This window comes from Sabethes cyaneus, chromosome 1 (assembly GCF_943734655.1).
Source record: "Sabethes cyaneus chromosome 1, idSabCyanKW18_F2, whole genome shotgun sequence".
Classification (NCBI taxonomy): Eukaryota; Metazoa; Arthropoda; class Insecta; order Diptera; family Culicidae; genus Sabethes; species Sabethes cyaneus.
Genome location: NC_071353.1, coordinates 157,499,640 through 157,522,940, shown reverse-complemented (window position 1 = coordinate 157,522,940; position 23,301 = coordinate 157,499,640). Strand labels below are relative to the sequence as shown.

Below are 23,301 nucleotides of genomic sequence, written 5' to 3'. Positions count from 1 at the left end.
GGATAAATCGCACTGCTTCAATATTAACAAACTTTTCCCGGTAAGTAATCATGATTCATTGATTTGATGGAAAGTAAACCTGCCAATATGAGCTGTTGCATGAGCCATTTGGCCTGTACGTTTTATGGCTTTATCGTAAAGCTCACAGTACGGTATGTGCCAATGACCTTGGAGTCTTTTTTTGTCCTTAATACATCTGACAGCCGAACAGGAAATTGTACCCTTAGTGCTCTGCTCAGCGGGAAGTAAAAGAAATGTTAGAAAATTCTACCAAGCTTCCAAACTCCCGTCCGGTTCGGCTTCTCAAATGAACCACCAACCGTCCCCATCCGCTATGTAGCAGGATGGGACGGGGCCAACGGAAGATTAAATCGCATCATTTCTGCTTAGTTTACCTAACAAGCATCAGCTCACCACATTGGACGATGGACCATCATCCGGCTAACTCACCGAACTGTGGGATTACGTGCGAAAGTTGTGTAATTTAGGCTCCCATCAGAGCGTTTATCCTTGGCCGCAAGGATCACTCACGCTGGCTGGCTAGTTGCGTTGCAGCCACAGAATGGACCAACAAGTGTGTCCTGCCTGTCCTGTCCTGTGTATGTGAAGTTCGTGTCGGGAATGGGAGGCACGTTGCGTCGGGTTAGTATAGTACTCTTGCTGCCTTTCGCTGGAATTTTGCTTTGTCATAAACGGCGGAAGAGTAAATGAAATTCCATGTCCACGTGTTTTATGGGTCAACCGTGCTGGTTGAATGCCAGCCCGCCAGCCAGCATCGTTGCACGTAAATGATTTTTTTTTCTTTCACCTACAAGAGTATTGCTTTGTGAAGCCGCTCGTCGGAGTCCTTCTGATGCGGGTAGGTAACTGCTTCAGATGGATTAAGGAGGGTGACAATGTGACTCTATATTGCTTAATTAACCCACTTGAATGTATAAAAGCAGAATTGAATTTCATTAAGCAACTTTCTATTTAAAACTCTATGACGGTTATGTTCATTTAAAATCCATTCAATACGGTACGGTAGACAAAGCAGCTAACATGATTATGATGGCGTTGAATAAGCTGCAGCTAATCGAATCTGCATTTGACGGGATCCAAAGTTTGTGCATCTACGTCATTGCTCTGGTACCAGAAGCAAATCCAACCGAAGCGTTGCGAAGAACTTTCTCCCACCCCATTCTCTCATCGTTGGTTGGTGGTTGGCTATTTTTAATCCCTATCACGCGGATGCGGCTAGCACAGATGCGAACGAAAGGGTGAAAGCTCCAGCACCAGCTGCAAACGAATGCCGACCGTTTATTTATGGTATCGATTATTCAATTATCCTATCGCAAAGCTCTTGGGGAGTTTCCCGTTTCATTGCCCTTGCTGTGATGCGGCTTGAAGCTGTGCTAAACTAAACAGGATTATTAATTGGTTATCGTGTTATAATAGCATTCACCTTCACGGCCGGTGGCTCTCCCAAGGACAACTTTATAGAAGAAGATAATGTGCTTTATTTATTAGGAAATGTTAAACCATGGCAGCAGTTCATTTATCTTATATCAGAAGCGAAACACTTGCTAACCATATCTTATTACGTTTCTTCCATTTTCAGAGAAACAAAATGCCACTAGAACGACTCTTCTGCGCTAATTGCCACCCACCAGCAGACAACGAAAGCAGCAATTAAATTAACTTATCGAGAAACTGTTTACTCAATCACCAACAACGGACCGGTTTATCCCTAAAATGAACCGGCAATCGACGACAACGTCGACGTAGGAACAAGTCGAAGTCAGCGTGTGACAGTACCAGCATCAGTATCAACTAGGACACTCCACACTACTCACCGTGGAGAGGCCGCCTGGTTGCTGGTAATCGGATCGAATCCATCCGCTGAACGAACAAACCAAACCCCGAACACAGCACAACTAACCCCGCCGCGATGGCCGAACAGCAGCAGCGTGACTCGCTGTGTCCACGGTTGATCGACTATCTGGCGATAGTGGGCGCCCGGTCGGCGGTCGTAACCCGACCCGGCGGCAACAACCCGTCGTCCGGTGCCGCCGGAAGCAACGTTCCGGGAATGCAAGCAGCTGGGTCACACTCGGCCCCACCGGTGCAGGTTCGTTAGCTTGAGTTGGGTTACTGGCTACTGGGGGGAACGGATGGGGGATGAAATTTATCCAATTACAACGAGTGCTTACGCCACTGCCAAAATTTGGTTTTACTCGGTCGGAAATTCGAGTTGCCATACGCAGAACAAACAACCGTTGCTTTCATTCCACATTTTGTGGAATTTTCCGGTGCATATTTTTGATGATATGCAAATAAACGAACCCTGTTTTGTTTTTTCTGTCTTTTGTTACAAAAAATGCGACGAAAATAATCATAAATAACTCGGTTGAAATAGAGTGCATATTTGATTTTCAACACAAATAGTCGATTCTTGTTGATTTTTTTTCAGGTTAATATTCTGATTGATTTTCGAGTAAGCCCAGTGCCAAGTAAACGAAATTTTAACAGTTTGATTGAAAACAAACAATTAGTTGATTGAGAATATTATTCTACTCAGTTATTAGCAATTTTCGATTGGATTATTCATCCAGACTTATCAATTTGGCTCAATGCATGTTCGCTTCTTGTTCAGTTCTATTTGACACGGCTACAAATTTAATAAACTTGCTTGTCCCAGAACATGAACTTGCGCTCGAATTTATTATCGATCACCACATCTAATCGCCCCAAGGTGTTGCAAGATAAAATATTTGCCCCGGTCATGGTACAGCTCATCCAAACATCTAAAAGAGAATGCATCCAAAAAATTACTGTTCTGGCCGGGGGACCAGTTTGGTTGGTTGCTTGCTGCCGGTCGATAGAACTTAAAACTTTTCCGGAGGCGAGTTGTTCGTACTGTACCTACTATGGGCAGCACCGAATCTGTTCGCTAAGTCTGAAATAATCAAGTTGTTGTTGATGGTCTACTTTTCTACTTTGCCACGCAATTTGCAGTTGATTGCAGTTGAGGCTTTCAAGTCGACGTTAATCTTACTCATGAATTACAGGGGATTTTCTGTATGACTGCACAATTCCTTTCTGGTTTTCTCCTGTATGTTTGCCTACATCCGATTCACAATTGATCTGCCCAATGTCAATAATGTATTGTTATCGTTATGGATATTTTCCACCCATAGGTGCTAGGTGCTTTATTCCGTTTATGAATCTTGGCCTTCTTACAGCCAGCTGTAAGAGTATAGGACAATAACGAGACTAGTGCTACGACCTTTTTGAACTTGGCTTGTTAAACCTGTGTCGTAGCTCGAGGCCAACTGGGAGGCCTAACGTATGCATTGAGAAAAATTGACTAATTTCGGATGGTGATGAAAACAAAACTACAAAATATTTATTAGGCCTTCTACAAAAATACTTCGACAGGCAATTAGCCGCTACCTTAGCTATGACTGGTGAAACAGTCGGGGATATCGGAAGGGTTGTCGGTCTTCGGTACAACGTCAATCATCAACCGATCTATCTTCTCCTTCGTGTGATAGTTCTTTGATGAAGGCGCAACTTCCGCTAGACACTTCGTATTGTATATGCCGTTCACCGTAAGCCTCGAAAAAAGACAGCGGCTTGCACATTCCCTTCTCGTTGATCGTCAGCCATAGAAGGACCTTTCTCGGGATCTTGGTCTGAGAGATATATTTGCCGCCATTGCTTGCCTCTTAGGTGGGGGACGTAAAGTATTCGGTCCCCTGCAAGTCGCTCCTTCTGCGACCGGCCTCGATTGACCATTCCGCATGAAAAGGTCTATTAAGGCAAGATATTTCTTTATCGCTTGGCCGGTTGCTCCGTGCTGATGCCACTTTGCTCTAGGTCGTCCTCTTTAGCTGCACTTACCTCTCTTGGACGCTCTCATCTTTTTCCAGAAGAAAAAGGATGCTGCAAATGCCGGATCAGCTATATCCGTCAGGCACGAAGTGCCTCTTGATGTCCAGCTTCTTCGCCCCGGGATGGAGTTGGCAGTACGAACAAAGTATCAAGCGTAGTTACTTGACTGTTGGTCGCCATGGTCGCTTCAAAACAACTGATAACGCAGTGTACACAACAGGGTTGCTACGATTGGCGATGTATTGGTGGACTTGGCACCAGGTGACTGAATAATCGCAAAAAAATCGCTAAAATCAGTTCATGTTAATGCATACGTAAAGAGCATTTCACGATTATTGAGCAAATTGTATCGACTAGCGAATTAGCGGTGCCCAATACTGACCAGGCTTTGGCAGAGTTAGTGTTTGCAAACGTACATTGGAGGCATGAATATTTGTGCTAATCATCATGGCAAAGAGGGGCATCTGATTAGATTCCGGTCGTCTGTTTGTTTCATGGTTGAGCTGCTCGTTTTTTAAGGCTTAGACAATATTTGCGCTCGACTATATCGTATGCTGCCCTAAAATCCACAAAAATAAGATGCATGGGCACATTGTACTCATGACATTTCTGATGGATTTTTCGGAGAGTGAAAATTTGATCCGCAGTAGCACGGGCCCCTATAAAGCTCGGTTGACACTGCCCTACGTATGGCTATTGGAGATAGACGACACAATCGACACACAACAAAATCTGGGAGAGCACCTTGTAGGCGGCGTTGAAGAGCGGCCGTCTACCTGAGATGACGTAGAGCGAAGCGGATGAATTTTCGCTGAATAGCCCCAATGGGTTGAGTTTCGTTCTGGTAGTAAGGAGACCAGACGATTGACGCATATTCTAGGATAGGTCGCACAATCGAGCAATATAGAGTTTTCAAGCAGTAGACATCCTTAAAGTTCTTCGCAAAGCGAAATACACGATGTAAGCGATGTGATCCTTAAAGGTTAGTTTAGTGTCGATTAGGATTCCCAAATCCTTGACTGTTGATTCGCGCTTTAACTGTACACTAGAGTGTCCCAAAATAGCACTATGCCAGAAAACCCGGGGGCTCACCCCTCAAATGATAGCTTAGGGTGTCACAACAAAACTTTCATATGGCGTCAACATTGGTTGACGCGATTTAGGGGTCGCACATTTGAGTTTTATGAAAAAATGGCATTTTTCAGGAGTAAATTCAAAAAAATATTTTTGAAATGTTGAAATAGATAAAACAAGGTACTTAACAATTTTTTTCACAATCATTAAGATCTGATACATTCATAAAAAAGTTATGGTTGCATATCTGGAGTCATATTTGGTTACAGTAATTTATTGAATTTGGAAAAATTTTGAAATTTTCGAAATTTCATTTAAATAAACGTCAAAACAGGGTATCGAACAGTATCTCAGAGCAGCGTAGCTATATTGTATAGGCGGGAAATTTTATGACGAACAACTTTGCCGAAGAAAGTATGGACGTATGTTCAAATCTCGCTGAGATATTTACAATTTTATGAAGGCAGAACAAAACACATTTCTGTAATCTTCAAATTTTAGCAGTGTTATGTGAAAGAGGCAAATGACAAAACTTGGATTATTTATTCTAAATGTCATCTACTTTTTTGATAAGAGGAAATATGCACCTTCCACAGAATTTGGCACCAATTAAGCTCAAGAATTGCTTTTAAAAAGGGCGTATTTAATTTATAAGATACTATGTTTGAAAAATCGTATCTCAGAAACTAGGTTTGCTCAAAAATAATGTCTAAGCGTGAGTTGTAGGAAAACATGAAAAAATAAACACTGATTTTTTTTACCAGTTTTGTACAATCAGTAGATATCAGCAAGATACATTCGGACAAATTTGCAAGGTAAAATTTTCTGTAGTTGATAACAATTTCATAGCTTGGTGACCTAACATGGATAGCATATGAAAAGGGCACGTTTAAAATAAATATATTAATTTTTTTCCAATTATCTTGAATACGGCAACATTTAGAAAGCTAATTATTATTTTGAACATTGTGTTGACGAGCATAATACAGTTGTTATATAAGAAGTTGTTCTTCAAATTCAAATTACATATATGTATAACGAGAAAAATCTCACGTTGCAAAATATTCATGAAAGTCATTGTTCTACAAAATACTTTGACAAATATTGCACTATTTCTGAAAAAGTCTCAAAATGCATCAAATCATTACTATTTTCCCAAAACAAAGATAACAAGTTTCGAAGTTACCATTTCCTGTATATCTTAATTTTACATTTTTCTGACTTTAGAACAGTGAAATTTTTCTTCAGTGTTTATTTTTTATGTTTAAAAATCAATTTTCTACAACTCACGCTTAGACATCATTTTTGAGCAAACCTAGTTTCTGAGATACGATTTTTCAAACATAGTACCTAATAAATTAAATACGCCCTTTTTAAAAGCGATTCTTGAGCCTAAATGGTGACAAATTCTATGGTAGGTGCCATATTTCCTCTTAAAACGTAGATGACATTTAGAATAAATAGTTCAAGTTTTGTCATTTGCTTCTTTCACATAACACTGCTAAAATTTGAAAATTACAGAAATGTGTTTTGTTCCGCCTTCATAAAATCGTAAATATCTCAGCGATATTTGAACATACATCCATACTGTCTTCGGCAAAGTTGTTCGTCATAAAATTTCCCGTCTATACAGTATAGCTACGCTGCTCTGAGATACTGTTCGATACCCTGTTTTGACGTTTATTTAAACGAAATTTTGAAAATTTCAAAAATTTAAGTTACTGTAACCAAATATGACTCCAGACACGCAACCATAACTTTTTAATGAATGTATCAGATCTCAATGATTGTGAAAAAAATAGTTAAGTACCTTGTTTAATCTATTTCAACATTTCAAAAATATTTTTTTGAATTTACTCCTGAAAAATGCCATTTTTTCATAAAACTCAAATGTGCGACCCCTAAATCGCGTCAACCAATGTTGACGGCATATAAAAGTTTTGTTGTGACACCCTAAGCTATCGTTGAGGGGTGAGCCCCCGGGTTTTCTGACATAGTGCTATTTTGGGACACTCTACTGTACACCTTCTAAGGTATAGTTGAAGTGAAAAAGTGATTGTCTTCGACCAAAAGAAATTATCGAGCATTTGGATACGTTAAGCGACATGCGGTTTATTTGGCACCATTCTGCGAAAACTTTCTGCTGTTTTTGTAGGAAAAGTATATCTTGTGGGTGCTTTATAGTGTACCTAGTATAGCTTTAAATCGGCGGCGTACGAGAATTTCATGCAATTCAAAATGAAATTGACATCGTTCTTATATAACAAGAATAAAAATGGCCCAAGGTGACTCCCTTGTGGAACGCCGGACCAAACTGAGAACGGAGATGAAATGTGATCACCTATTTTAACAGACATACTCCGACCGCTTCGGTAAGATTGGAGCCAAAGAAGCAAATGTTCAATCAGGCCCAGTTTACCAAATTTAGCTATCGCTATTTGATGATTGATAGTATCAAATGCTGCGGATAAGTCTGTGTATATTGCGTTCACTGCCAGTCTCTATTTGGCGTATTACAAACGACGTGAAGCAGGTTAAGTTGGTTGACGTATTGGTTGATCGTTTTGGCATAAATGGCCAGGCTGCTGGTCAGGCGAAATGCAATGTTTGTATCTCTGGACTAGCTCTTGAAGAATAATTAACTCGAACAGTTTATAAGTGGCACTTAACGCAGCAATGCCTCGATAATACGGAATACGATAATACGTTTGGGAATACGCCTGTAGCTAAGCCCAGCTGTAGCTGTTGCAAGAGGTGTCGCAAGTGTCTCCATGCAGCGTCTCAGAATGACTGACGGGATACCGTCAGGACCGTATCCCTTAGATGATTTTAAGGCTTTTCCAGCTGATATAAGCACGTCAACGGAGATAACAAACGGCAATGCGGGTGCAGAAAGTCAGGGAACGTTTCCGGTGGCGACAATTATTTCCTGCGGTTCGAGACGTTCATTAGTGAACAAGTTCCTAAAATGAGAACGAAACAAGTCTGCGATGTCAGCAGTGGAGTCGGCTTCGAATAAGCCATTGGACATCATAGAAGGCAATCCTGATTCTTTCCGTTGCTCATTCACGTGGGGTCAGAAGCTTCTGGGGTTTGCCTTGACGCGGCGTTGCAGATTATTTTGGTAGGCTTTATACATACGATCATTAAGTAGTTTATAATTAGCATTTGCTTCTAAATATCTTGTCTTCGTGGCTTCGGTGCGATGCTTACTGTGGGCTGGTACCGAATGGCCGAAACACAAATGGCCGAATCACGAATGGCCGAAATCCAAATGGCCGAATTCCAACAACAGTCACAGAAGGCCGAATCACGAAAGACCGAATCGCAAAAGGCCTAATCACGAATAGCCGAATCACGAAAGACCGAATTTTCCCGGAATACCTAAATCAACAAAAATTTTATTGATCATTTTGTGAGACCTTACACATTTTGAATAAAATTTTTCATCTATTACTCTCCGCGAATTTGAAACATCTCACTGAAAAACTTTTTAAATTTTCCCCTCTATTGCCTTTTGTTCCACTTACAGCTCTGTGATGATCCGCGTCATTGATAGGTTAAGGGAAAAAGCTTTTCGTAAAATTCTGTACCTTAGTTTCAGCAAAACAAGACATACTCTGCATCTTATTTTTTATTTTGGTAGATAGAGTATAGATGATTGATAGTTGTTTCTTCCCTTAAGCGCGAATGATTTACGTTTATTATAGGGTGCGAGGCCTATTGATCGTGTCAGTAGCAAATGTTTCCTGGATTATTCAGGACGAGACGGGCGCAGGACGCGAGTGTGCGCCAGTGACCCGCCGTCGGAAACGCCGACGTTGCATTTTCCTAGGTTTACCGACTAGTAGGGATTATCCCTTAGTTAAGTCGGAACGAGCGGTAGCGAGTAAGGATAGCATATACCCAACATTTGTGCAGGGTGAAGGCCGTGATTATTTTTGGCCGAATATGACGTTCGGTCATTCGTATTTCAGCCTTTTGTGATTCGGTCATTTGTGATTCGGCCGTTCGTGATTTGGCCATTAGATATATTATGCCATTTGTTATTTCGGCCATTTTTGTTTCGGCCATTCGTAGGCAATCCCTTACTGTGTTGTCTAAGGGCAGCACGTTTCATCGTTTTAAGATGCTTCAGATCGCGGTTTGTCCAGGCTGGTTTAGATGATAGACGTTTAGTTTTAACGGGCACATGGTCGATAGCATAAAGGATAATGCTAGAGATAGACGATGCTGCCAGATTGGTGTGATGATCGCGGAGGCCCTCGTCCCAATCAACAAGTGTAAAAAAATCGTTCATGCCGTAGAAATTTGCTTTAGTAAAATCGTACGACAGGCTTTCAGAAGTGTCCCGAAAGCGTAGTTGTGGGCTAATCTTTAAATGCGTAACCAAAGGAGGATGATGCCTACAAAGCTTTACGAGCGGTGGCGGAGCCTCCATAACCAAACAGTCTGCGCATAATTAATCGGCAGCGAACCATAGATCAAGCGTGCGATGATTTTCGTTTACAATTCCACTCATCTGTATGAGTCCAGCGGTGCTATATGCATCGAGCAGTTTTCGCGGAGCTATTCCATTAGAGGACCGAGACGTGACCGGAAAGAAGGATCCGTATGGGTTGCACTGCCAAGAAATCTAAAATCACCAAAAATGATAATTTTATCTCGGGGCCCCAGCTGCGAAACAATCCAGTTGAGTGAATTAACATGTTTTTCAATCAGAGTTTCATCGTTTACTCGATCAGGGGGAATATATACCACGCATAGATAGAGTGCTCCGTCAGCAGTAGTTATCCATAAGTGTTCAGCCATAATCGCGATCCATAATAGTTCAGCCGCTGAGCAATCGGAGGATTAATCGTACGAGACTTGAAACTTGAACGATCAGCTAACAATACACCACCTCCTGTGCATTTGAAACTATTTAAAGACGACAGATCCTGTCGATATACGGAGTAGGAGTCATTGAACAGCTGGTTCGTCGACGTATTCTCGTTCAACCACGTTTCAGTGAAAGTGTAGACATCACAGCAGGCGTCGCCGAGGACTGACTGGTACTCGGCTAGGGTACTGTTTATTCCGCCAAAGTTTTGATAATAAATCAGGACATTCGAAGTGGCTGGTGGGGCGTTGCTTGTTAGGGGTGCCATCCTAGGAATTGAAAATTCATCAGAGCGATGGTTTCCGATACTGTTAGGATACTTGCCATGGAGGACAGCTTGGAAAACCCCTTCGCCACCACTAGACTCAGGGCCGGGACGACTTGGATGGCAGGAACGAGACAATTGCGATTGCGATTCGAAGACTACGGCGGGCTCGACTGAGCTAGGCGGATCAGGGGTTTCCATAATGCGTTGTGATAGGCGTCCCGGACCGGATGACGATAAGCTTAACTGTCTTGAAGTATGTCACAGAGGCGAGGTGCGGGAGACAGGAAAAGATGCAGATGTAGATGTAGAGCAGCCGGAAGATACGGCAAATGAATCAGCGCTGCAAGCGGGAGAGCGATGAAGAAGTGGAAATTGGCGATAACCTAAGTACTCAGGCCTGTGAGAGCAGATTGCAGGACCTCGACTGCAGACTCGACAACAGGACCGCGACGACTGAGATGAGCGCTGGCAGCAAACAGCCGGATTGTGTCGATCTGAGAAGAGGCCTCCATAGGACTTTCCGCTATGTGTCGCGGTGATCCTAGTCCGTCATGTCGACTTCTTCCGCTACCAAAGGGGATTCCGGACGTCGGGTCGGGCGCTTCGTCGAAACAGAAGCGCTTTCTGCGCTCGGTAACAGAAGTCGTCACCACTATGCCACTAAGCGTCCGATCAGTAGTATAGGTGTTAGTTGGTTTACTGCCTTGCCGATCCGTCCAGCCAGCGAATCGAGTCACAAAGAAGAGATGGTTAAAAAAAGCCCTGAAACAATAGTTTTGGGAGTCGCATAGTGTTGCTTCGGTCGTTATACCTTACTTCACGTAGAAGGCTTTCTTGTCTCATTGGCCCAAGCCGACGTGGATGACATAATATTTTATGTTTCATTTACATATCACATGTGTTTGATTTGTTACCTATGGCTCAAAGTTTTCCTCTAGATCAGCATGCCGAATCTGCACTGCCTAATCCACTGGTGCTTTTGATAATGACCGGCGAATCGTCGAGCTAGGGACAAAATGGCATATTGTATTCAGTTTTGTCAGAACACGTGGTTGCATTCTTACCTAACTGGTACGGAATAGAATCTCCTCAATGATTTTAGCTTCAAGTATTTGTGTGTATTCCAGTCGTACGTCGATTTTGGCCACGAACATTACTGACACTGCGACAGTTGGCAAATGACTTTTATTTGGCGAATAAAATCGCATAATTCGCGACGACCGACTAAATTGTCGACTGCCACGAGCACTTTCACGTTTTGTTCTGATTTCTCTGGGTCTTGTCTGCTCTTATACGGAAGTGAATTGAGCAATTCGTTTTTATCATACCAACACATATATTTTAATACTAAGCGTAACAAACTTTATATAATTACCTATGCATTTTTGCCTCGTCCATGGATCGCACTTTTGCCCCGCCAGGCGCTTGACAGGGTTTGACCAAATTATGGAAAAGCGAAATATATTTAGTAAATCCTTTTCACCGCATTTTCAAAAGAGATATGTGAGTGATGTAAAATGGTGCTACAATTTTTCAACAAGTGATATCCTCCTGTTGATATCGTGTTTGCCGTATAGCAAAATATTACATCAAACCCGCTCTAAAATAACATCTTCACACAACTCAGCAGCTATGCTTCGTAAACAACAAATGTTTGCGATAGAATCAAGCTGTCAAAGTAGTCACCCATCTATGCCAATGTAGTCAATCTACTCGGAATCTGCACTAATAAATCATTGAGTCGCACTTTTTCCCTCTTCGCACTTTTGCCCCTCCTTACTCTATATTTAAGTCGTGACCTTGAACTATCCGTTCGTGCGTTGGCAAAACTGTTGAATTATCCCAAACTAACGGTGTGTTATGTCTTGAAACCATTGGAAGAATGTCTGACTATTGACAGGAATTCCGAAATTGACAGAAAAGCAAAGGGAACTGTTCCGAAAGTAATGGCTCTCGAAGCTGTCACCCTATGTCCAGAAAGCAAAGCAGAGTGTCGGTTTTGAAAGGCACAAGTTGTACCGGAAAACTTGAGCGGTTTTATTTTACAATAGCAATATTTGATGGAATAATTTTTGCTCTACTCATATAATGAAAATAACGGCACCCAAACGGTAATACCCGTCTTAGCAAAACATGACTTCATATTGCGATCCTAAACAGCAAAAGTTAACGCAGTCAAGTCATTCGCCATGAAGAATGCTATAAGTTTTCATTTTATATCCCCTCAAGGTAAGACCGTGGAAAGTAAGTCCGTCTCAGAATGGATACTGCCAAAGGCCATCCAATGTGAATGATATAAATTATTTTGTTTCCCTCTCTTCCAAGAAGGAAGGTTACGGTCAGCAGCCGTATTAAAAGTAAAATTATATGAGCGATAAATCACAATATAGTAACCTTTAGCACCCACTCAAACGCAAATCCGGGCTGTAATGCGCTGCGAATCCTCGTGACCATACCGACACGTGTTAATAGTATTATCCGTTTTTTCTCTCTCTTTATCCTGCGTCCATGCCGTGGCACAACACACAGATACCGGAGCTGCTGCGGCGTTATCCCCCGACGGACCACGCGGACTTCCCCCTGCCGCTGGATATGGTTTATTTCTGTCAGCCCGAAGGATGCGTCAGCGTCGGTCCCCGCCGGACCGGTGCGGCCGTTCGCGATGCCACTTCGTTCGTGTTTATGCTGACCGACAAGGACTCGGGCAAAACGCGGTACGGCATTTGCGTCAACTTTTACCGACCGATGGAAAAGTACGTGCCCGGGGTCGGTGGCACCGGCAATCCCTCCGGCAGTCGGAAAGCTCGCAACTCGACTTTCCGGCGGGAATCGTGGCGAAAGAGTATGGAGAAGAGTTCCGATTCGGCCTTCTCAAGGTGAGTTGTTTTCGTTTTCGTTTTGGTATTTGTTTTCGTAACAGTTTAGTGTTTTCAGTGACTATAGAGGTAGCAACGTAGGACCGAGTGATTCATCGGATAGAGATTGTCCAAGCCGGAGAGATTCGGATCCTCCGAATAACTCCTATTACGGAGGTTCTCAGCAGCAGCAGGCACGGCTCGGCGTGACGGGACCGTCCGGTGCGGATTCGGAATCCGGAGGGAGCCACTCGCCATCGCCGCGGGCCTCCCGGAAGCGTTCGAAAATCCGCAGTCATTCACTCACATCGCTGTGTATTCTTTCGCACCACCCGTTTCTGTCGACCTTTCGGGAGTGTTTGTTCATTTTGAAGAAGCTGATAGATGCCTGCAACGATGCTTCCAGTCCGAAGCGGGTGGGAGCCTCGCGGCAGAGCAGCCGAGATAGCGTGTGGAACGTGCTAACGAGTCAGGTTACGGACTCGACTCCGTCGATCGTGCTGCACGATGTGAAGGAAATTGAAACCTGGATATTGAGGTTGCTGTCAGCACCGGTTCCTGTGCCAGGTTCGACCAGAGTGGAGGTCAGTACAAACACATCCCCAACCAGGCTGTTTTATCAAATCATTTTATTATTACAGGTGGAAGTTTTGTCCCCAATCATCCACCAGCCGCTGGTGTTTTCTCTCCCGGATCACACCAGATTTTCGTTTGTGGATTTTCCACTGCACCTTCCCCTGGAACTACTCGGTGTTGAAACGTGCCTCAAGGTGCTGACACTGATCCTGCTTGAACACAAAATTATCATTCAGTCACGGGACTATAACGCACTTTCGATGTCAGTGATGGCGCTGGTGAACCTCATTTACCCTCTGGAATACATGTTTCCGGTGATTCCACTGTTGCCAACCTGCATGGGAAGTGCCGAGCAGCTGCTGCTGGCACCAACTCCGTTCATCATTGGACTTCCAGCAACCTTTCTACTTTATAAGAAAAATTTCCGGTGAGTGTTCGGTGAAGCGATGAATTGTCTCTTTCTAACCAAGCTATTCGATCAGACTTCCGGACGACATTTGGCTGGTAGATTTGGACTCCAATCGACTTACCCCGGCATCCGGGGATGCCGAACAAGTACCGCCTCTACCGGAACCGGAAGGAACCATTCTAAAGAACCATTTGAAACAGGTAAATTGTGAGAACTGTAACACCGCCTTAAACTATTCCTAATAACCTAAAAAAGTAGTCTCATGATCATCGGCGCGCACCCTAGTGGCACACCACTGATCATCCGCAGGGCACCGCTATCCGCTTAGCCTAGGAGCCTAGAGAACTGTCAACATTTAACTGTCATCTAACAATTTCTTTTCTTCTACCCCTTTCTTTCTTTCTTTTCTTTCTTGCTTTCCACTACTTTCCACACGGGTATCCTTCCGAATTCTTCATACATTTTCATCGTCAATCTTACATCTCTACTTTTCGTTCTGGATATGATCATCTCTTTCATGACTACCGCAACCAAACAAAAAAAAAACAAAACAAAACATACACGCTATCGTGATTCGTGTGCACGCAGGCTATGCAACTGATGGATCAGGCAGGAGTTGGTGTAAATATCATTTGTTCCGTAGTACTTTAGTTAGTGCTGTGCTATGCTGTGGTAGCAATAGACTTTTTTTGTCACTGTTGAGTTGCGTTTAGACGCGTAGAGTTTGCTTAGACTGAACTGGGACTGTTAATGGGCTTATTATATTCATATATTCGAGGAAATTTCCATTTATTCGATGCTCGTCGTAGAAGCGCTTCATGTGAACTCGTAGATCGACCCGGACCGATCTTACTTGATTTAACTGAAAATTCACTGCTTGATTAGCGATCGAATTGTTTTTTTTTTCTAAACTAATAAACTAATGTGGACGCTGGACTGTTTCCTCTCAGGAGCGGTTCTTGATGGTGTTTCGATTACAAGGCGGAGCATAATTCCTATGGTAGGGCGGATTATGACAGCGTCTGACCCGAAGCGGCTGGGTGGCTGAATTAGGAAACATATCTTGAACGCCAAAGCCACGTTGGCAGAAATATAACGAGATTCTCTGGCGAGGCACCAGGAAAACATCCTACCTAAATGCAACGAATACGAATAGCCAAAACAATTCGCCATGTAGCCAGGCAGCGAAATAAGGACATGGAATGGAAACTTAGTACTTGGAATTGTAGATCAAATTTCATGGGCGGCATCAGGGCGTTGCTCGAGCAGCTAGAACCCCGAAAGTTCGCCATCTTGGCAGGGAATCTGTTACAAAGGCACGAAGGTACCAAGAACTACGCGCGCTTACTGGATGAATCTCTCTCTCCCTTCCTCTATGGGCTATTTTTGTGGACTTCCTCTGTGGTACGTCGACTATCCAATAAGAATGAAGACGGATTTGACCAAGTATCGACTAGTGCAGAATCAGCTGACCACGGTCCTGAGGATATAAAAAGTGTCAAAAGGAAGACAGAGATCACGAAAAATTAGTTCAACCATTCCGGGCTAATGACACGGGAAAGATCTATGAGAAGATGAACCATCCCGATCTTGAGAATGTTCAGTCAAAACTCTGACAGATTTTTCTGACAGGATCGACTGCCGGCAGAACTTCGCAAACTTGGCAAGGAACCTTGTATAATTCCTAGGATTTGCAGGGTGGAGAAACTATGGTTAGACTCATCTACAAAAATGGGCGATCGACTCAATTGCTGTAATTTACCACAGTGTTACGCTGATCACCCTAGCTCTTGTCACGTCGTCTATCTCCAATAGCAAGAGATTTTCTAGGGCAGTACATGAGGGTACTTGCCACTACGGAACCAATTTCTGCAATCCGGAAAATCCTCCATCGGAAGTACAACGTACCAACGCACCATATTTCCGTGGATTTCAGGGCAGCATACGATACAATCGGTTACGAAGAACTATGGCAGATAAAGCACGAGGACGGTCCAACTGACCAACTGACGGGGCTAATATGTATGTATTTCGAAGGCAATCTTGAATCCTTTAGAATCATGCAGCGGGTTACGGCAAGTAACAGTTAGCGTGCCCAAACGTAAACAAAAGGTGGGGCATCCGACCTTTCGGAAAAAACGGAGTATTCGTAGAAAGGCAAATCTATTATTACTTTTCACAAAAATACCAGCCGATTAGTTTAGAAAACTTCAGACTTTCGTGTGCAACTGGATTTAAAATCAAAGTAGACATTCGAGTTGAAATCGGACTTGATTTAATTAGGCTTGAAATCTAATTAGACATTGGGCATTTGATTAGACTTGAAACTGGACTAATTGTGTATGTCTTTACTTCAAATTTGATTAGACTTGAAACTAGACTAGACTAGACAAATTGAACTGGAAAATAAATTGGTTTTGAAATTAGACTCAAATTTAGAGTAACTTGGATTAGAAGTTTTGCTTGGAATCAAGCACCTTAAAACCTTAAAACAAAATTTGAAGTTTTTATTTGATATTGGAGTTGAATTAGGATTGGATTAAATTTAAAATTAGAGTTGAAATTTGACCTAAAATTTGATTTGAAATAAAGATCGAAATTGAACTAAAAATTGGAATTGGAATCGTACTTGAAATTAGAATTATTAGAGTTCCTTGGATTTGAGATCATTAATTTTACCTTCTAATTGAACCTAAAATTGATGTTAAATTAGACTTGATATTGGATTTAAAACTGGATATTTCGGCACCAACTTTCCAAAAGGGCCAATCTACAAAATGTAAACAAACCGAGTGAGTGTTATTTTCTGCTGAACTAGCGTAAGAAAAGAAACCCTCACTCGGTTTGTTTACATTTTGCAGATTGGCCCTTTTGAAAAGTTGATGCCGATTTAATTCAACTTGAAATTGAGCTTGACACTGGAAATTAAACTAAGCCTGTATTTGGAATAATTTGAACTTGTAATTTCGCTTCAAACTGGCCATGCACTTGAAAGTAGACACGAAGTCTTTTTCTCTCAAAAGTTTACTTCTTTTTTGTTCCGGTTTTTCTCTTTCCCAGTCCAGCTTTTCCTTTTCTGTTCTGCTTTTTTGCTGTGTCGTTTTCTTGGGTTTTACACTTACTTTCTAAGCGTACCGAAAGAAAAAAAGTCTCGTTTTTCCTTTTTTCTGCCCCGTATTTCTTGTTTCATTGTTGCGTTTTTCTTCTTTTCCCATTCCATTTTTTCCTATTTTCAGTTCTGTTTTTCCTCAGTTTTTCATTTGCTTTTTATCTTTTTTCCTCCGTTTTCAGTCTTGTCTTCACTTTTCGCTTTTTTCGGATTCCAATTTTCGTATTTTATTAACTCTTTTCCTTCTCGTTTTTCGTCTACATCTGTTCCGTTTTCCTTTTTTTTGATGCCCCGTTTTCCGTATTTTCTGTAGTTTTAGTCTGTTTTGGCACCCTTTTTTCTCTTTCCTCTTCGGTTTTCCGTTTTTCGTCTTTTTTCCGTTGTTCCTGTTTTTCTTCTTTTTCTGTTTCATTTTCGAGTTTTTTTTGTCCCATATTTCTCCTTTTATATCCCGTTTGACTTCATTTTCCGCTTCTTGCCCCGTTTGAATTTTCTTGTTTTCTGTTCCGTCTTGTCTCGTTTTCCCTCTTTTTCTTTTTTTCTGCCAGTTTTTTCTTCTCTCTCTGTGGCCCTTTTCTTTTCTTTTTCAGTTCCGTTTTTCGTCCTCAATCCTGAGTTTCCTCTATTTCGTTTTTCGTCTTTTTTCTTCTGTTTTTCTTCGTTTCCCGGTCCTGGTTTTCTGTTTCATTTTTTGTCGCTTTTCATCGTTTTCGACCTTTTTCGTCCTATTTTCTTTGTCGCTTTGTAACTTCTTTTCTATCCCGTTTTTCGTTTATGCTTCGTTCTTCCTCTTACTATGTCTTGCTCCTCCTCGTTTTATGCCTCGGTTTTCCTCCTTTTCTCTCCAATTATTTCACTTTTGTCTCGTATTATGTTCTGTTTTAGCTCCCATTCTGCCTCATTTTTCCTTTTTACGAAATTAATACTTATCACAAAAATAGTGGCCGATTAAACGATAAACTGCGGATTTCTGGGTTACGGAAATTGTTTTACAGAGAAGGTGGGGCACGTTCCGCAGCGTGATGTATTCTGATCGACGCGCAATTTCTGATCGAATCCGGCTCCGATCGGTATGCAGAATAGGGGCGAATGCGAGTAAGAAGACTAAAGGACGCATTCATGCTGGAGTCGGACCTACGGTTCCCTCCACAAGACGTTTCGACCAAGGAGCATACGCCGCACAAAGTTGACGATGTACTAAACGATAATCAGACCGATAAATCTTTGTGGACTTGAATGCCACACGATTATGCCGTAAAATCTGTTTTCTACAAGAAACCCACCACCACTAGGAATAGAAGTGTCTAACAAGCTAGACGGCTTGATCTGGCCGAGGCTGACTTGCGTCGCGAGCGTCGAGACGCTCAAGTAATTGGTGACGATTGGTCCAGGACCGGGTCATTGAAGACAAGCTACCTCGGTTCTATGCTGCTAAGGGATGGACGGTCCGGCAAATGCCCTCCATGTTAAGACCGATAGAAAATCTCTGGTCGATTTTTAAAACAGCAAACTGAAGAAGAAAGTTTCTGGGCTTCAGCCAATTCTTGAAAATTTCCTGGAAAATTATGTTTACATTAATCTATTTTTTGTTGTCAATGGCCAGCTCATTGAGGTAGCATAAACTACAGAGAGTATTCCAGGGAGAAGTCAAGTGGAACTTGAAAAGTTACCTGATGTAATTCAACTTCTTCTCGAAATCAAGGAGAAGGACGACAGCGGGGACCTCCCGTACCAAACGCTTCTTATATTAAATATTTACAAACGGGAAAAATCAAAGAGATTGTGCACTAGATACGATGGTTGACGTTAGACTACGTCCAATTATTTTACTAAAGTAATTTAATGGTCTTGAAAAGGACCCTTTAATGGCAGTGACTTCGATTTTTGGTTAGCAGCGATGGCCTGAAGTTTGCAGTAACTTTAATTCCCGAACGAGTTTAGTTTAGTTTAGCACCAACTTTGCAGCGCCATTCTGCAATTGAACCAGAATTCTTGATGCCCTTGAAACGTTTACTACCGAGTCCGTTCTGGAACTAAGCCTTATCATCTTGCGCTATCTTCTGGTGTAGTGGAATATTCTCGGTGGAATATTAAAAACTGCTAGTGGTATTGCTTAATGATTCTGCCTACTAATCTTCAGCTATCGTCTAGCATAACAACTAGTAGTTTTTATTATTTTACCGAAAATATTCAACTAAACCAGAAGATAGTCGAAAATTATCGTAAATAACTCTTAATAAATTCGGAATCGTAACTAAAGCTTAATAAAGTCCTCCCAAGTTGATGTTCAGTCGTATATAATGATAATAGTTGACATACATACGACATTCAGCACAGAATCGTATAGCAGTACGGAGCGGGTCGGGCTTAATCGGATATTACCGTATATAATTACTTACATCGATGAAACGCGTATGTTTATTCCTCATCACGTATATCGCCTCCAAAATATCACGGATATGCCAATTTTGCGCATCAAATACGATGTATGAGCATGTATATATGTACGTAATGATGATTTTTAACTTTTATATACATATAAAAACCTCCCAGTTGGCCTCGAGATATGATGCTGGCCTAATAAGCCAGTCGTCATGTGTTCGAATCCCGACTGGGAGAGGCTGTTACGAGTCAATAGGATCGTAGCAACTGGCCCTGCAATTGTCCTGCACTCGACCAGCTGGCTACGAAGTCTGTCGTATATAAACAGAAGGTCAAGTTTCGATAACGGAATGTAGCACCTGGGCTTTGCTTTATACATATAAAAATGCTAGCTGGGACTAACATATATTAGGCCTAACATGGCATAATTATATTTAATTCGTCGCTAGAATGACTCTTCATTGAAAAAGTAAGAGACCACATTTGTCATCAATAGTTTTAAGAATTTTGTTAACCTTTTGCGTACATTTGTAGTTTAGCATTAGCCAAAGTGGATTTGAAAACTAATACATTAGATACAATTACTAGTTATTGTTGCGTTAGCTTTACGTTGTTCCAGTGAAAAACTTTGACTCCTAACGTGAAATACATTTCCTTGCAGGCTTTAAGTTCAATGTCAACAAGCAATCAAGCTGCAGCGGCATCGTCCAGTCAGCTCTCGCAGCCTGGATCGACTCGTGGAAGCTTCAGCGGACCAAACACTGCTCCTCAATCGTAAGTCACTCGAACAAATCGATCAACACCTCCCCGCGATCTAACTTTATCTCGTCCTCACAGTTTCCCTCAGCCTTTACAAGTGCCCGGATCAGGAAGCAATAGCCAGCGGAGTTCGTTCTCCGGTGCAGCAGGAGGAACACCCCGCCAGCCGAGCCCGGTCGGCCAACCGCCCCCGAATCCGTTCCTCTACGGGACGGATGTCGACTCGGTGGATGTGGCGACCCGGGTCGCAATGGTGCGATTTTTCAACTCCCAGAATACGCTGGCCAACTTTACGGAACACACGCGAACGCTGCGCCTATACCCGCGGCCCGTGGTAGCCTTTCAGATCAACAGTTTCCTGCGCTCGCGACCCAGGGCTTCCGCATTCCTTAACCGATTCGCTCGGACGCAAGCTGTTGAATGGCTCGCCGAGTGGTCCCTGACGCCCACTAATGTAGCCTTCCTGAGGGTTCAAACGGGTGTGCTTGATCCCTCGCAAGTCGGCGACAAACCAAAATGGTACGCACATACTCTAACACCGATCAAATTTCCCGTTTGGGACGAAAGTGGCTCCCTCAACGGTGCCCTGAAAGGTCTCCAACAGCTCGAACATCAACCGACCGACGAAAGTGGATCCGACTCCGAGGGTGCCGAAAGTACCAGCTCCTCGTATTCCTCCCTGAGTGACTTCGTTTCGGAAATGGTTTCGTCGGATCTTTCGCCTAGTTTACACGACGTCTACGGCAACCAACATCATGTGCACGTTGCGCCGAAAACCATGTCCTCCAATCTCGATCCGAAGCTGGTCTATCGACCGCCGAGTTCCTTACGCTATCCGGAAGGCATGAAGCCTCCCAAGCCGGAAGCTGACGATGCCGATCGGCCGGATTCGCCGGCATCGACTTCATCCAGCCGTTCGGATCTCAGCAGTCCGAGCTTCAATCGAGATTCGGAGTTTGAGTTCAATCCAAAGGCGCGCAGCGAAGCACAGATTCCGGTTAAGCCAGCCAAAGAGCAAGGTAGCTTCGAAAACGAATCGGATTCGAATTCGACTACCACACCAAAAACCATTGTATCGAAAGAGAGCGGAGGGTCGCTGGATACGGACGCCAAGCGTGGTAGACTAGGAAAGATCCCTCCTCCGTTGTCACCGAATCTCGCGAAGCAACAAAGCGGAAGTAATATCCTAGCTAGAACTTCCAGCTCCGGTTCTACCGGCTCGAGCAGTCATCCTCCGTCACTGGGTTCTGCCGGGTCACAGCGTCAAAGTTCGCAAGGATCACTGTTCGAGGTGCTGACATCACAGGCGAAAGAACTGGTACGTGAAACGACACGACAAAGCAGTCAGGACGGCTTACTAGCGCACGTAGACAAGGTGAGACCGTCAGGCCTACTGAATGGCATGCCAATCTCTCCTTCTTCGTATGTATCGCCTACTTGATGTATCTGTCTTAACACCATTTTTTCAAAAACCGATTGTTTCTCTTTCTTTTTCTTTCACAATTCTGTCGTAAACCATCCTGTCGATGTTTGTCCTCTGGGTTTCGTATTGATTACTTTTATTTAAACCGATTCCGCCACGAACACAACCAACAACAACAACACCCTTTTTTCCGATAACAACCGTAACAACAAACACACACCTCCACTACCTACTACTACTACCACCACCAACCACCACCACCATCAGTTGAAAGAACAAGCCAAGGAGCTTAAAGAGCATGCCGAAGAGGAGATGAAAATTCTCGCTCCTTTGGAACAGGTTTGTATACTAAGAGATTCATTGTTTCCTTTGCTTTCTAGTATGTAGCTCAACACTTGATCTTGATGGCTTAACCTAGAATTTCCCCTATTGTGTAAAATTGATTGAAGCTTCATTCGTGCATTTCAGCTAACGCTTCAAGCGAAAAAAGCCGCGGAAGAAGCCTCGAAGCAAGCACTGGAAGCATCCAAGCAAGCCGCTGGTGTTAGCAAGAATACCCTTGACGATCTGACCTACGTGGGCAAATCGACGTTCGGTGATTTAACGAAAACGGCCAAGGAAGCGGCCGCCAAGAAAGGTTTACTCCATCAGACTGGCGGCCAACCCGGTGCCCCCGGTGGTTCGCAGACGGTTTCTCCGTCGGGCAGTGCAATAGCAACCACCAACTCGTCACTCTTTTCTTCGATTACAAGTGACTTCAACGGAATTGCTCAATCAACTTCCAGCATGTTTTCCGATTTGTTCAGCAGCAAGCAGAGCAAACAGGCGGGTCAACAGCAGCAAGCGCAGGCACGCTCCGCCGCCGGAGGTTTGCAACCGGCTCAGGCTCAATCGCAGAGCAAAATCAAAGATAAGCTATCGTTCGATCCGTTCCCCGGGCGGAAGGGGCTGGTCGAGCGAACACCGCTGATACGGCACTCCGGTCCGAAGCAAACGCAGGAGGAAATTCAGCGGCTGCAAAATGCGGAACGTTCGTCCAGTAATTCGGAGAATCAAGCCTTCCTGAAGGATTTGGTTAATCAGGTACTCGCGGGCGAGGGTGTTGGGTGGCTCAAGTTGAATCGGTTGAAGAAACTGATGGAGGATGAGTCCTATCGGATGCTGGTGCTTGGGAAGCTTAACCGTACGCTGGAGAGGAAGATTGGACCGGATGATCATATCGATGATGTGGTGAGTGTAAAACCTAGTTTAGTCTAATTCAAGTTCAATTTTAATTTTAAGTTCAGTTCTAAATTCAAGTTCAGGTCCACGTTCAGATCCAGACCTAAGTCCAGATCCACATCGAAGTCCGGTTTCCAGACCCAAGTTATGTTTTCATGCCCAAGTCCTGTTTCCAGACCCAAGTCCTGTTTCCAAGCTCGAGAACTGTTTTCAGATCCAAGTCCAGGTCCAGATCCAGACTCAAGTTCAAGTCCAGACCCAAGTCCAGGTCCAGATCCAGACCCAAGTTCAGGTCCAGACCCAAGTCCTGTTTCCAGACCCAAGTCCTGTTTCCAGACCCAAGTCCTTTTTCCAGACCCAAGTCCTGTTTCCAGGTCCAGATCCAGACTGAAATCCAGGTGCAGGTCCAGACTGAAGTCCAAATGCAGACCCAAGTCCAACTCCAGGCCTAAGTTCAGGTCCAAGCT

General features: G+C 43.3%; 1 protein-coding gene across 2 annotated transcripts in view; it reads left to right on the top strand.

The window, feature by feature from the left end:
- Positions 1 to 1,930: 1,930 nt before the first annotated feature.
- LOC128732989 (MAP kinase-activating death domain protein) overlaps positions 1,931 to 23,301 on the top strand; it is a 37,472-nt gene continuing 16,101 nt past the window's right edge. Inside the window, exons 1-9 of one of the 2 annotated variants that reach the window (XM_053826504.1) lie at positions 1,931 to 2,110; positions 12,630 to 12,976; positions 13,035 to 13,539; positions 13,597 to 13,958; positions 14,014 to 14,140; positions 20,093 to 20,205; positions 20,269 to 21,565; positions 21,881 to 21,952; positions 22,082 to 22,843. In XM_053826504.1, the coding sequence (XP_053682479.1) occupies positions 1,931 to 2,110; positions 12,630 to 12,976; positions 13,035 to 13,539; positions 13,597 to 13,958; positions 14,014 to 14,140; positions 20,093 to 20,205; positions 20,269 to 21,565; positions 21,881 to 21,952; positions 22,082 to 22,843 (3,765 nt within the window). Of the gene's footprint in view, positions 2,111 to 12,629; positions 12,977 to 13,034; positions 13,540 to 13,596; positions 13,959 to 14,013; positions 14,141 to 20,092; positions 20,206 to 20,268; positions 21,566 to 21,880; positions 21,953 to 22,081; positions 22,844 to 23,301 lie in introns of those variants that run through there. The other variant, XM_053826503.1, reaches the window with a different exon arrangement.